The following is a 16,121-nucleotide window of genomic DNA, read 5'->3' as shown; positions in this document are numbered from 1 at the left end:
TTGCTGTAAAATGTGTTGAAAATTATGCTTATCCCACGCTTCCTAGAGAGATTGAAAAGCAAATGCTGTATCCTTGGTTTCAAAATGGTGCAAACTGTGTAAACCAGCCACTTGCTAGACAGAAATAGATTAGAGCAGTGGACAAAATTATTGCCAGCCTTAAAGGGATATGAAACCCAATTTTTTATTCATTTCATGATTCAGATAGAGCATGCAATTTGAAGCAACTTTCTAATTTAGTCCTATTATCAGTTTGTCTTTGTTTCTGTTTGGTATCTTTATTTGAAAGTCAGGAATGTAAGCTTAGGCTAATTTTCAATTTAGTATGTTATTTTGTGTGTATATATATATATATATATATATATATTGTCCATTTAATTCCCTTGAAACTAACACTGAAGCCTATTCATCAAGCTATGAGAATGCTGGTGCAGTAAGCAGTTATTTTCCAGAGATACTCTTCCTGTTTTCCTAGCCTGCAAGTCTGTCCACACTATGGAAAACTACAAATACATTACTCATTTATACTTCCAGCTTTTCACATCCATTTTGTAAGTTTTTAAGGAAACCCTCACTGTGAGGAATGTGTGAAATATTATCTCTTTCTAGACCTGATATAATCGGGTTGAATTTTGAGTGTGTCACTATAACTACATTTGTATTAGTTAATGACAGGGAGATAAATATTAATTAATAATGTGTAAATGATAAGCAGGAGTTGATTGTATTAAAGGGACACTAAACACTTGCAGATATACATTTGAAATTGTTATTATTTGTTGGAAAACAGCTTTTAAATATAATTTAATGTTTAATTAGCCCCTTATCCTTTAATTTAAAGGGACAGTCTACTCCAAAGTTTGTATTGTTTAAAAAGATAGATAATCCCTTTATTACCCATTCCCCGGTTTTGCATAAACAACATCGTTTTATTAATATTCTTTTAACCTCTGTGATTACCTTGTATCTAAGCCTTTCTGACAGCCCCCTGATCACATGACATTTTATTTATTATATATTGGCATTTTATCCAATTAGTGTAGTGTCTGCCACAACCCATGGGCGTTAGCACAATGTTATCTATATTGCTCACATGAACTAGCACTCCCCTGTTGTGAAAAGCAAATAAAAAAGCATGTGATAAGAGGCTGTCTTTAGTGGCATAGAAACAGGCAGAAATGTAGAGGTTTAAAGGTTATAAAGTATATTAATATATTAATGTTGGTTGTGCAAAGCTGGGGAATGGGTAGTAAAGGCATTATCTATCCTTTTACACAATAACAATTCTGGTGTAGACTGTCCCTTTAAGTCTGACAATTAGGAGTTTTCCATGGCACATGGCAGACTTCACATGTCCAAAAATGAGCAGCAGCAAATAAAATCAAAATGTTATTGAAGAAGCATAAAGCACAGACTTCACAAGTATAACCCTTCCACATGTCTAATTGTCTTCAGCAGAGATTATCAGATAAGGAACTGCGAAACAATGGTATTTTGCCAACATAATGACCGTGGAAAGCATTATTTACTCCAGTAATAAGTCAAAATAGGGCAAGTGCTGGGGGGAAATTGACTTTTGAAAAAAATAAAAAAATGATTTACAGCAAAGAATTTATTTTATTCAAAACATTTACACTCCATTCATTTTCACTTCAGCAGAAAGTCTTGTAATGAAGAGATGTGTATAGTCCCTTTAAGGGACACGAAACCCCCATTTTTTTCCTTCATGATTCAGAGCTTTACATTTTAAACAACGTCCTAATTTACTTCTATTTTCAAATTTTATTTGTTGGTGTATTTTGTTAAAAACCAGGGTTGTAAGTTCAGGAGTGTGGTTGTGTCTGGAGCCCTATATGGCAGCAGTTTTGCATGAATGTTATCCAGTTACAAGAGCACTAGATGGCAGTACGCTTTTCCTGCCATTTAGTGCTCCAGACACCTACTTAGGTTTCTCTTCAATAAATTGAATACAAAAGGAATGAAGCAAATTTGATAATAGAAGTCAACTGGAAACTTTTTAAAAATGGTATGGTTTGTATAAATCACAAAATAATTACAGATTGGGGTTTCATATCCCTTTTGGATCCATTGTAATATGGATTTAAAGCTAAAAAAGGAAAAATATTGTTATTTCCAAAAGCTAAAAAAGCAATAGCAGGCTGAGAACTCAATATGGAACTTAAACTACTAGAAACAATAATAAAAGAAAAAAACTAAAAGTAAATGCTGTAAATTAAAATGAGTAAAGTATACAATTTTTCTCCATTCAGGGTTCTACAAAATCTCTTAACCTCAAGCAGCGGAGTTCTTTACCAAGGTAAGGGGAAATATAAGTACTATTTATCTAACTATCACAGTATCATGGTTCACAGTGTTTATAACATAATTTCATTTTGCGCACCAATGTCTAGTGAGTATGTTAAACACGTTTTATAGCAGTGTTTCTCAACCGCGGTCCTCAATTACCCCTAACAGCCAAGATTTGTAATATAGCTGAACTAGAGCACAGGTGAAGTAATCAGCTGATAGGTGAGAACAGGTTAGTAACCATGGTTACCGATCAGCTGACTATTTTACTTGTGCTCTCATTCAGCTATAATGAAGGACCACGGTTGAGAAACAATGCTTTATAGGACCAGTGCAGGGCTTATTATTCACCAGGGAACATAACCTATACTGTCCTGATGAAGTCACTTTTTTCTCTGTGCTGCTGGCTTAATAGAGATATTGCAGACTTTTTTTGTTTACAGTATTGGCTTGTAACAAACAGAAAATAACATATGCTGTTAATTAAAACCCCTCCTATTATTGCAGGAGTTTTAGTCTGGACCAAGTTATTCAGCGTAGCTATGACTTGGACCTGACGTATATAACGGAACGAATTATCAGCGTCTTTTTCCCCACAAACCTAGAGGAACAGCGATACCGCAGCACGGTTCGAGAAGTGGCAAACATGCTAAGGTCCAAGCATGAAGATAAATATCTGGTAATGGCAAGGGAGGGGCGGGCGTAATGAAAAGTCATGAATGAACTGAGGGGTGCTCTGTAGATCATTGTGTGAAATATTGGTAATCAACTCATCTTCTGCAGAATTTTATAAATGATGTTCTGCAGACCTTTATAAGAAAATACTATACTGAGTGATGCTTTGTATATTTTCTGTTTAGAAACAGATTTAGGTTGAAGCTCTGCAGATCTTTTTATGTGTTGAGTACTTAGTGATGATATGCAGAGCTTTGTATATATAGATTGGTTTAAATTATGCACTGTGGATGTCTATGAAGAGTTTAAGTGGTCTTTGTGTTTTTTTAATTGGGTATGAGCAGAATCAGTCCTAATTTGCACACTCTCTTTCATCTCTTTTTTTTTTTCATTCAGCTTTTTAACTTATCAAAGAAGAGACTTGATATCACCAGACTCAATCCTAAGGTGAGCCTGATCTGCAAAATCTCAAAGGAGGGTCAACCTGGTGGTTCCAACACAAGTTCTCTGGGATTTGAGATTTTTTGTTCAGCCTTATTAGATATTAGGTCAGTTTACTTATGAATGACATGATCTTCTCTGGTTCATCTCTTCCCAGGTACAGGACTTCTTCTGGCCTGACTGCCATGCTCCTTCACTGGACATTATCTGCTCCATCTGTAAAGCCATGGAGACCTGGCTGAACACAGACCCGCAACATGTAGTGGTTTTTCATTGCAAGGTATTGTGTGGAAAGGAGGAGCACAGCAAAGCAACTGAATGACATACTTTTTAGTGACACTCTTCTGATATTGGGATAGTCCTTTAACCCCTTGGATGCCCAGGCAGAGTGCAGTTCATTGTGTAGCAATTTACTGTACTATCTTTTTGCAACATAGAGGGCTGTTTTAGTTTATTTTTAACAATGAAATCCTGCTGGAGGGATGACTTATGTTCCTCTCTTTTTCTGGCAGGGAAATCAGGGGAAGACTGGAGTTGTCATTGCATCCTTCATGCACTACAGCAAGGTGTCTGCCAGGTACTAATCCCTAAGTATATTATAGCAGCTGTACAAAGAACAACATGTGTATTTGTGCTGCCTAAGATCTGCAAGTAGCAAACCTAGAAAGAACAAATCTGCATGGCAGCCGTTTGTCAGACTGTTTAGAACTTTTATAAATAAACAAATAACTGTTCAGGGAAAACATCTAGTGTTTTTTTTTTCTCATTTGTTCACATACAGTGTCTTTGTCTCCTCTTGTTATATATTTATTTGTAAAACTTGGTTCTGTTTCTGCAGTGTTGATCAGGCTCTCAGCACTCTCGCTATGAGGAAATTTTGTGAAGATAAGGTCTCTGCCTCTCTGCACCCATCTCAGCGCAGGTCAGTCAATTTGGAAATTGTCATAGCAGAAAACCCTGGAGCCATTACATGTTTCCTACCTGGTATACAACCCAAGCACTTCCCCTATATCCTGATAACATTTAGTACTGGGAAACACTCAATCAACCATTATCCTCTTATCAGGAATGGCAGAGACGTTTCCAATAAATATATTTCCTTTCCAAAAAAAAAAGTATTATCTTCTCACAAGACTGGAAAGGAAATTATAATTTATGCAACTCATGAAATAGGTGTTACCCCACTTGGAGATATACTGGTCAACGAATAATTAAAGCGACAGCTCCAAGTTAGGCAGGTCACTATAATGGAGCAGATGGGAAAACAGTCGACAGTTTTCATGTAGCTGCTCCATTTTAGTAGTGAGAACAAAATCTCACATCTACTGTTTATTAGCAGGGTACTAAATGCAGCTCACTAAGGACTAGATTATGAGTGGAGCGCTCCTCCTCGCATGTTGACTTTGGGTAGAGCGCGTATTACAAGTTGAAAGTAAAACGTTTTAGCAAGAGCTCCAACCTAAAGCATGCAAAAACCCAAACTTTGAATACCTCAAACCCATTAATATATTTTCCCCCATAGACTTCAGTGGAAGTGGAGCATGAAAAGTGGAAAAAGCCTAACACCCATACTCACGCGCAAATCCGATCTTTTTTAACCAAGTGCTTCAACCCAACATGAATTATGAATATTTCACATTTCAATGTCCTTCACATTGCAGAATATGTTCTGTTTATTCTTAAATAAATAAATATATATATATATATATATATATATATGATGTTTTTTTGTAAAATATATATCTATATCTATCCTATCTATCTATCTCTCTATCTATATACATACACACACACACATATATATATATATATATATATATATATATTTATATATATATATATATATATATATATATATATATATATCTATTTTAAAATACTTAGAACATATTCCCCTATGCAAAGAACATTGGAATGTGAAATATTTACAGTAAATACAGAGTAACACTTTATTAAATATGAATATTGCATAAATATAATTTTACATGTTTTCAGCTACTTGACTGCAAAAGGGCTCCAATGCACTTATATATATGTCTATATGTGTATACATGTGTATTTATGTGTTTATATGTGTATATATATATATATCTATAAATACATAAATACACATATAAATACATATGTACACGCAAATAAGCGCACACACACACACACATATATATGTATATATATTATAAGGGTATATGTACTGTTTAATGTTTTCTTGATATTTTGTGAAACTTTTTTGTCTCGCATAACCAGAGCTCTGAAGTCGTGTTAAATTCAATTGCACTGAATCGAACACGTTTACTTTCAACTTGTAATACACATGATACTTCTGACGAATGCAAACAGCTGCGATTAACCCCTTGTCGCTCTTGCCTAACAGTTAGCACACAACTCATAATCTAGCCCTAAATACCTGGTAGCTATGACTAGGGAGTTTCTGGCCTATCCTCTGTAATACTGTATATTACATAGGCTCATCAACCTTTACTGCAATTGCCCCTACTGCATATAATCTTACTAGTGACTCTATGCTTCCTAAATGTGACTCCCGCCCACCACACACATACACAATGTCTGACTTGCTTCTCGCCACTACTACCATTAAAACAGGGTCCCTCCCATTTCAAACTCTCGTTAACACTAAACAAATCCCTACATGATGTCTTCATCAATTCATGTTTTGTGTATGGTTTAAGGACAAACAAAGGCCTAGATTTGGAGTTCGGCGGTAAAAGGGCTGTTAACGCTCCGCGGGCTTTTTTCTGGCCGCACCATAAATTTAACTCTGGTATCGAGAGTTCAAACAAATGCTGCGTTAGGCTCCAAAAAAGGAGCGTAGAGCATTTTTACCGCAAAAGCAACTCTCGATACCAGAGTTGCTTACGGACGCGGCCGGCCTCAAAAACGTGCTCGTGCACGATTCCCCCATAGGAAACAATGGGGCTGTTTGAGCTGAAAAAAAACCTAACACCTGCAAAAAAGCAGCGTTCAGCTCCTAACGCAGCCCCATTGTTTCCTATGGGGGAACACTTCCTACGTCTGCACCTAACACCCTAACATGTACCCCGAGTCTAAACACCCCTAATCTTACACTTATTAACCCCTAATCTGCCGCCCCCGCTATCGCTGACCCCTGCATATTTTTTTTAACCCCTAATCTGCCGCTCCGTAAAACGCCGCCACCTACGTTATCCCTATGTACCCCTAATCTGCTGCCCTAACATCGCCGACCCCTATGTTATATTTATTAACCCCTAATCTGCCCCCCACAACGTCGCCGACACCTACCTACACTTATTAACCCCTAATCTGCCGAGCGGACCTGAGCGCTACTATAATAAAGTTATTAACCCCTAATCCGCCTCACTAACCCTATCATAAATAGTATTAACCCCTAATCTGCCCTCCCTAACATCGCCGACACCTACCTTCAATTATTAACCCCTAAACTTCCGATCGGAGCTCACCGCTATTCTAATAAATGGATTAACCCCTAAAGCTAAGTCTAACCCTAACACTAACACCCCCCTAAGTTAAATATAATTTTTATCTAACGAAATAAATTAACTCTTATTAAATAACTTATTCCTATTTAAAGCTAAATACTTACCTGTAAAATAAATCCTAATATAGCTACAATATAAATTATAATTATATTATAGCTATTTTAGGATTAATATTTATTTTACAGGCAACTTTGTAATTATTTTAACCAGGTACAATAGCTATTAAATAGTTAAGAACTATTTAATAGTTACCTAGTTAAAATAATAACAAATTTACCTGTAAAAGAAATCCTAACCTAAGATATAATTAAACCTAACACTACCCTATCAATAAAATAATTAAATAAACTACCTACAATTACCTACAATTAACCTAACACTACACTATCAATAAATAAATTAAACACAATTGCTACAAATAAATACAATTAAATAAACTAGCTAAAGTACACAAAATAAAAAAGAACTAAGTTACAGAAAATAAAAAAATATTTACAAACATAAGAAAAATATTACAACAATTTTAAACTAATTACACCTACTCTAAGCCCCCTAATAAAATAACAAAGCCCCCCAAAATAAAAAATTCCCTACCCTATTCTAAATTAAAAAAGTTACAAGCTCTTTTACCTTACCAGCCCTGAACAGGGCCCTTTGCGGGGCATGCCCCAAGAATTTCAGCTCTTTTGCCTGTAAAAGAATAAATACAATACCCCCCCCCCAACATTACAACCCACCACCCACATACCCCTAATCTAACCCAAACCCCCCTTAAATAAACCTAACACTAAGCCCCTGAAGATCTTCCTACCTTGTCTTCACCATCCAGGTATCACCGATCCGTCCTGGCTCCAAGATCTTCATCCAACCCAAGCGGGGGTTGGCGATCCATAATCCGGTCCAGAAGAGGCTCCAAAGTCTTCCTCCTATCCGGCAAGAAGAGGACATCCGGACCGGCAAACATCTTCTCCAAGCGGCATCTTCGATCTTCTTCCATCCGGTGCGGAGCGGGTCCATCTTGAAGCAGGTGACGCGGATCCATCCTCTTCTTCCGATGTCTCCCGACTAATGACGGTTCCTTTAAGGGACGTCATCCAAGATGGCGTCCCTCGAATTCCGATTGGCTGATAGGATTCTATCAGCCAATCGGAATTAAGGTAGGAATTTTCTGATTGGCTGATGGAATCAGCCAATCAGAATCAAGTTCAATCCGATTGGCTGATCCAATCAGCCAATCAGATTGAGCTCGCATTCTATTGGCTGTTCCGATCAGCCAATAGAATGCGAGCTCAATCTGATTGGCTGATGGGATCGGCCAATCGGATTGAACTTGATTCTGATTGGCTGATTCCATCAGCCAATCAGAAAATTCCTACCTTAATTCCGATTGGCTGATAGAATCCTATCAGCCAATCGGAATTCGAGGGACGCCATCTTGGATGACGTCCCTTAAAGGAACCGTCATTAGTCGGGAGACATCGGAAGAAGAGGATGGATCCGCGTCGCCTGCTTCAAGATGGACCCGCTCCGCACCGGATGGAAGAAGATCGAAGATGCCGCTTGGAGAAGATGTTTGCCGGTCCGGATGTCCTCTTCTTGCCGGATAGGAGGAAGACTTTGGAGCCTCTTCTGGACCGGATTATGGATCGCCAACCCCCGCTTGGGTTGGATGAAGATCTTGGAGCCAGGACGGATCGGTGATACCTGGATGGTGAAGACAAGGTAGGACGATCTTCAGGGGCTTAGTGTTAGGTTCATTTAAGGGGGGTTTGGGTTAGATTAGGGGTATGTGGGTGGTGGGTTGTAATGTTGGGGGGGGGGTATTGTATTTATTCTTTTACAGGCAAAAGAGCTGAAATTCTTGGGGCATGCCCCGCAAAGGGCCCTGTTCAGGGCTGGTAAGGTAAAAGAGCTTGTAACTTTTTTAATTTAGAATAGGGTAGGGAATTTTTTATTTTGGGGGGCTTTGTTATTTTATTAGGGGGCTTAGAGTAGGTGTAATTAGTTTAAAATTGTTGTAATATTTTTCTTATGTTTGTAAATATTTTTTTATTTTCTGTAACTTAGTTCTTTTTTATTTTGTGTACTTTAGCTAGTTTATTTAATTGTATTTATTTGTAGCAATTGTGTTTAATTTATTTATTGATAGTGTAGTGTTAGGTTAATTGTAGGTAATTGTAGGTAGTTTATTTAATTATTTTATTGATAGGGTAGTGTTAGGTTTAATTATATCTTAGGTTAGGATTTCTTTTACAGGTAAATTTGTTATTATTTTAACTAGGTAACTATTAAATAGTTCTTAACTATTTAATAGCTATTGTACCTGGTTAAAATAATTACAAAGTTGCCTGTAAAATAAATATTAATCCTAAAATAGCTATAATATAATTATAATTTATATTGTAGCTATATTAGGATTTATTTTACAGGTAAGTATTTAGCTTTAAATAGGAATAAGTTATTTAATAAGAGTTAATTTATTTCGTTAGATAAAAATTATATTTAACTTAGGGGGGTGTTAGTGTTAGGGTTAGACTTAGCTTTAGGGGTTAATCCATTTATTAGAATAGCGGTGAGCTCCGATCGGAAGTTTAGGGGTTAATAATTGAAGGTAGGTGTCGGCGATGTTAGGGAGGGCAGATTAGGGGTTAATAAATATAATATAGGGGTCGGCGGTGTTAGGGGCAGCAGATTAGGGGTACATAGGGATAACGTAGGTGGCGGCGATTTGCGGTCGGAAGATTAGGGGTTAATTATTGTAAGTAGCTGGCGGCGACGTTGTGGGGGGCAGGTTAGGGGTTAATAAATATAATACAGGGGTCGGCGGGGTTAGGGGCAGCAGATTAGGGGTACATAAGTATAACGTAGGTGGCGGTCGGCAGATTAGGGGTTAAAAATTTTAATCGAGTGGCGGCGGTGTGGGGGGAGCTCGGTTTAGGGGTACATAGGTAGTTTATGGGTGTTAGTGTACTTTAGGGTACAGTAGTTAAGAGCTTTATAAACCGGCGTTAGCCAGAAAGCTCTTAACTCCTGCTATTTTCAGGCGGCTGGAATCTTGTCGTTAGAGCTCTAACGCTCACTGCAGAAACGACTCTAAATACCAGCGTTAGAAAGATCCCATTGAAAAGATAGGCTACGCAAATAGCGTAGGGGGATCTGCGGTATGGAAAAGTCGCGGCTGAAAAGTGAGCGTTAGACCCTTTAATCACTGACTCCAAATACCAGCGGGCGCCCAAAACCAGCGTTAGGAGCCTCTAACGCTGGTTTTGACGGCTACCGCCGAACTCTAAATCTAGGCCAAAATGTGCAGTGAAGATCCTTTGCGTGTTCTGTATGTGAGGTCAGTCTTAAATATAAAACCACTAAAGGACTTACCTTACTGCACATATCCAAATGTTAATATGTTTCCTATTTTTAATAATGATGTGTTAGAACTTATACAGAAATAAAAAAACTTACAAGAATATTTATACTTCATGTAGCATAGTTTTTGTGTTTGGGACTCATATACATGTATATAAAGTGGTTTTTATGTGTGATATATATATATCTTTTTAGAAAACTAAGCAAATTAAATATCAGAAGACAAATATTTATACAATTTTAAACAACTTTCCAATTTATCTAATTTGCTTCATTTTCTTGCTATCCTTTGTTCAAGAAGCAGCAATGCACTACTGGGAGCTAGTTAACGCACTGGGTGAGCCAATACCATGAAGCATATATGTGCAACCACCAATCAGCAGCTCCTGAGCATACATAGGTATCCTCTTCAACAAAGGATAGCAAGAGAACAAAACAAATTAGATAATAGAAGTAAATTGGAAGTTTGTTTAAAATCACATGCTCTGTCTGAATCATGAAAGAAAAAAAAATTGGGTTTCATGTCCCTTTTAAGTTCCTACCCAAACCTGAAAAACAGGACAATTTCTGATTTCAGATATCACATCAAGTGACATTAAATTTACTTTGTCACATGCTTAGAATATATCTGCAATATCGTTTGACATTGCAAAAAGATTTGTATATCTTTGTTAGCACAATTTACAAGCTTTTGAAAATTGATGGACATTCCCCATGAAAAGTCTTGTTTAATTTTGTTCCATGTAAGTAATCATTCTGTAATATGTTGCAGGGTCAGTTCAATTTCACTAGTATAATGGATTTTGTCCAGTTTCCCTAGAGAGTGTGGAACAAGTACAGTTTTTAGGGGTATTTTACAGCAAAAGCAGGCAAGATAATGTATATTGCAAGCAATATTGTTTTATTTTCTTCAATTTAAACATTTTATGGATGATTATATTTTGAGTTTAAAGGGACACTAAACCCTAAAATTTTCTTTCATTATTTAGATAGAGAATACAATTTAAACAACATTACAATTTACTTCTATTATTTATTTTGCTTCATTATTTAGATATTCTTAGTTGAAGAAAAAGCAATGCACATGGGTGAGCCAATCACACAAGGCTTCTATGTGCAGGAACCAATCAGCAGCTACTGAGCATATCTAGATATGCTTTCTTTCATGTAATTAGCAAGAGTCCATGAGCTAGTGACGTATGGGATATACATTCCTACCAGGAGGGGCAAAGTTTCCCAAACCTCAAAATGCCTATAAATACACCCCTCACCACACCCACAATTCAGTTTTTTACAAACTTTGCCTCCGATGGAGGTGGTGAAGTAAGTTTGTGCTAGATTCTACGTTGATATGCGCTCCGCAGCAAGTTGGAGCCCGGTTTTCCTCTCAGCGTGCAGTGAATGTCAGAGGGATGTGAAGAGAGTATTGCCTATTTGAATGCAGTGATCTCCTTCTACGGGGTCTATTTCATAGGTTCTCTGTTATCGGTCGTAGAGATTCATCTCTTACCTCCCTTTTCAGATCGACGATATACTCTTATATATACCATTACCTCTGCTGATTCTCGTTTCAGTACTGGTTTGGCTTTCTACAAACATGTAGATGAGTGTCCTGGGGTAAGTAAATCTTATTTTTTGTGACACTCTAAGCTATGGTTGGGCACTTTGTTTATAAAGTTCTAAATATATGTATTCAAACATTTATTTGCCTTGACTCAGAATGTTCAACTTTCCTTATTTTTCAGACAGTCAGTTTCATATTTGGGATAATGCATTTGAATTAATCATTTTTTTCTTACCTTCAAAAAATTTGACTCTTTTTTCCCTGTGGGCTGTTAGGCTCGCGGGGGCTGAAAATGCTTCATTTTATTGCGTCATTCTTGGCGCGGACTTTTTTGGCGCAAAAATTCTTTTCCGTTTCCGGCGTCATACGTGTCGCCGGAAGTTGCGTCATTTTTTTGACGTTATTTTGCGCCAAAGATGTCGGCGTTCCGGATGTGGCGTCATTTTGGCGCCAAAAGCATTTAGGCGCCAAATAATGTGGGCGTCTGATTTGGCGCTAAAAAATATGGGCGTCGCTTTTTATCTCCACATTATTTAAGTCTAATTTTTTATTGCTTCTGGTTGCTAGAAGCTTGTTCTTTGGCATTCTTTCCCATTCCTGAAACTGTCATTTAAGGAATTTGATCAATTTTGCTTTATATGTTGTTTTTTCTCTTACATATTGCAAGATGTCTCACGTTGCATCTGAGTCAGAAGATACTACAGGAAAATCGCTGTCTAGTGCTGGATCTACCAAAGCTAAGTGTATCTGCTGTAAACTTTTGGTAGCTATTCCTCCGGCTGTTGTTTGTATTGATTGTCATGACAAACTTGTTAAAGCAGATAATATTTCCTTTAGTAATGTACCATTGCCTGTTGCAGTTCCCTCAACATCTAAGGCGCAGAATGTTCCTGATAACATAAGAGATTTTGTTTCTGAATCCATAAAGAAGGCTATGTCTGTTATTTCTCCTTCTAGTAAACGTAAAAAATCTTTTAAAACTTCTCTCCCTACAGATGAATTTTTAAATGAACATCATCATTCTGATTCTGATGACTCTTCTGGTTCAGAGGATTCTGTCTCAGAGGTTGATGCTGATAAATCTTCATATTTATTTAAAATGGAATTTATTCGTTCTTTACTTAAAGAAGTACTAATTGCTTTAGAAATAGAGGATTCTGGTCCTCTTGATACTAATTCTAAACGTTTGGATAAGGTATTTAAAGCTCCTGTGGTTATTCCAGAAGTTTTTCCTGTTCCTAATGCTATTTCTGCAGTAATTTCCAAAGAATGGGATAAATTGGGTAATTCATTTACTCCTTCTAAACGTTTCAAGCAATTATATCCTGTGCCGTCTGACAGATTAGAATTTTGGGACAAAATCCCTAAGGTTGATGGGGCTATTTCTACCCTTGCTAAACGTACTACTATTCCTACGTCAGATGGTACTTCGTTTAAGGATCCTTTAGATAGGAAAATTGAATCCTTTCTAAGAAAAGCTTATCTGTATTCAGGTAATCTTCTTAGACCTGCTATATCTTTGGCTGATGTTGCTGCAGCTTCAACTTTTTGGTTGGAAACTTTAGCGCAACAAGTAACACATCATGATTCTCATGATATTATTATTCTTCTTCAGCATGCTAATAATTTTATCTGTGATGCCATTTTTGATATTATCAGAGTTGATGTCAGGTTTATGTCTCTAGCGATTTTAGCTAGAAGAGCTTTATGGCTTAAAACTTGGAATGCTGATATGGCTTCTAAATCAACTCTACTTTCTATTTCTTTCCAGGGTAACAAATTATTTGGTTCTCAGTTGGATTCTATTATTTCAACTGTTACTGGTGGGAAAGGAACTTTTTTACCACAGGATAAAAAATCTAAAGGTAAAAACAGGGCTAATAATCGTTTTCGTTCCTTTCGTTTCAACAAAGAACAAAAGCCTGATCCTTCATCCTCAGGAGCAGTTTCAGTTTGGAAACCATCTCCAGTCTGGAATAAATCCAAGCCAGCTAGAAAGGCAAAGCCTGCTTCTAAGTCCACATGAAGGTGCGGCCCTCATTCCAGCTCAGCTGGTAGGGGGCAGGTTACGTTTTTTCAAGGAAATTTGGATCAATTCTGTTCACAATCTTTGGATTCAGAACATTGTTTCAGAAGGGTACAGAATTGGTTTCAAGATGAGACCTCCTGCAAAGAGATTTTTTCTTTCCCGTGTCCCAGTAAATCCAGTAAAAGCTCAAGCATTTCTGAATTGTGTTTCAGATCTAGAGTTGACTGGAGTAATTATGCCAGTTCCAGTTCCGGAACAGGGGATGGGGTTTTATTCAAATCTCTTCATTGTACCAAAGAAGGAGAATTCCTTCAGACCAGTTCTGGATCTAAAAATATTGAATCGTTATGTAAGGATACCAACGTTCAAGATGGTAACTGTAAGGACTATCTTGCCTTTTGTTCAGCAAGGGAATTATATGTCCACAATAGATTTACAGGATGCATATCTGCATATTCCGATTCATCCAGATCATTATCAGTTCCTGAGATTCTCTTTTCTGGACAAGCATTACCAGTTTGTGGCTCTGCCGTTTGGCCTAGCTACAGCTCCAAGAATTTTTACAAAGGTTCTCGGTGCCCTTCTGTCTGTAATCAGAGAACAGGGTATTGTGGTATTTCCTTATTTGGACGATATCTTGGTACTTGCTCAGTCTTTACATTTAGCAGAATCTCATACGAATCGACTTGTGTTGTTTCTTCAAGATCATGGTTGGAGGATCAATTTACCAAAAAGTTCATTGATTCCTCAGACAAGGGTAACCTTTCTGGGTTTCCAGATGGATTCAGTGTCCATGACTCTGTCTTTAACAGACAAGAGACGTCTAAAATTAATTACAGCTTGTCGAAACCTTCAGTCACAATCATTCCCTTCGGTAGCCTTATGCATGGAAATTCTAGGTCTTATGACTGCTGCATCGGACGCGATCCCCTTTGCTCGTTTTCACATGCGACCTCTTCAGCTCTGTATGCTGAATCAATGGTGCAAGGATTACACAAAGATATCTCAATTAATATCTTTAAAACCGATTGTTCGACACTCTCTAACGTGGTGGACAGATCACCATCGTTTAATTCAGGGGGCTTCTTTTGTGCTTCCGACCTGGACTGTAATTTCAACAGATGCAAGTCTCACAGGTTGGGGAGCTGTGTGGGGATCTCTGACGGCACAAGGAGTTTGGGAATCTCAGGAGGTGAGATTACCGATCAATATTTTAGAACTCCGTGCAATTTTCAGAGCTCTTCAGTTTTGGCCTCTTCTGAAGAGAGAATCGTTCATTTGTTTTCAGACAGACAATGTCACAACTGTGGCATACATCAATCATCAAGGAGGGACTCACAGTCCTCTGGCTATGAAAGAAGTATCTCGAATTTTGGTTTGGGCGGAATCCAGCTCCTGTCTAATCTCTGCGGTTCATATCCCAGGTATAGACAATTGGGAAGCGGATTATCTCAGTCGCCAAACGTTGCATCCGGGCGAATGGTCTCTTCACCCAGAGGTATTTCTTCAGATTGTTCAAATGTGGGAACTTCCAGAAATGGATCTGATGGCTTCTCATCTAAACAAGAAACTTCCCAGGTATCTGTCCAGATCCCGGGATCCTCAGGCGGAGGCAGTGGATGCATTATCACTTCCTTGGAAGTATCATCCTGCCTATATCTTTCCGCCTCTAGTTCTTCTTCCAAGAGTAATCTCCAAGATTCTGAAGGAATGCTCGTTTGTTCTGCTGGTAGCTCCAGCATGGCCTCACAGGTTTTGGTATGCGGATCTTGTCCGGATGGCCTCTTGCCAACCGTGGACTCTTCCGTTAAGACCAGACCTTCTGTCTCAAGGTCCTTTTTTCCATCAGGATCTGAAATCCTTAAATTTAAAGGTATGGAGATTGAACGCTTGATTCTTGGTCACAGAGGTTTCTCTGATTCTGTGATTAATACTATGTTACAGGCTCGTAAATCTGTATCTAGAAAGATATATTATAGAGTCTGGAAGACTTATATTTCTTGGTGTCTTTCTCATCATTTTTCTTGGCATTCTTTTAGAATACCGAGAATATTACAGTTTCTTCAGGATGGTTTAGATAAGGGTTTGTCTGCAAGTTCCTTGAAAGGACAAATCTCTGCTCTTTCTGTTCTTTTTCACAGAAAGATTGCTATTCTTCCTGATATTCATTGTTTTGTACAAGCTTTGGTTCGTATAAAGCCTGTCATTAAGTCAATTTCTCCTCCTTGGAGTTTGAATTTGGTTC

The 16,121-nt window shown here is 37.7% G+C and overlaps 1 protein-coding gene across 2 annotated transcripts in view; it reads left to right on the top strand.

The window, feature by feature from the left end:
- Nucleotides 1-16,121, top strand: part of TNS2 (tensin 2) — a 382,090-nt gene that overhangs the window by 197,604 nt on the left and 168,365 nt on the right. For both annotated transcript variants that reach the window (XM_053708325.1, XM_053708326.1), the window contains exons 6-11: nucleotides 2,271-2,317; nucleotides 2,815-2,986; nucleotides 3,379-3,429; nucleotides 3,581-3,703; nucleotides 3,936-4,000; nucleotides 4,262-4,345. In XM_053708325.1, the coding sequence (XP_053564300.1) occupies nucleotides 2,271-2,317; nucleotides 2,815-2,986; nucleotides 3,379-3,429; nucleotides 3,581-3,703; nucleotides 3,936-4,000; nucleotides 4,262-4,345 (542 nt within the window). The remainder of the gene's footprint in view (nucleotides 1-2,270; nucleotides 2,318-2,814; nucleotides 2,987-3,378; nucleotides 3,430-3,580; nucleotides 3,704-3,935; nucleotides 4,001-4,261; nucleotides 4,346-16,121) is intronic.

The sequence above is a fragment of the Bombina bombina genome, chromosome 3 (genome assembly GCF_027579735.1).
Source record: "Bombina bombina isolate aBomBom1 chromosome 3, aBomBom1.pri, whole genome shotgun sequence".
NCBI classification, from domain to species: domain Eukaryota; kingdom Metazoa; phylum Chordata; class Amphibia; order Anura; family Bombinatoridae; genus Bombina; species Bombina bombina.
Note: the sequence above shows the minus strand (reverse complement) of the source record. Positions and strands in the feature narration are given on the sequence as shown.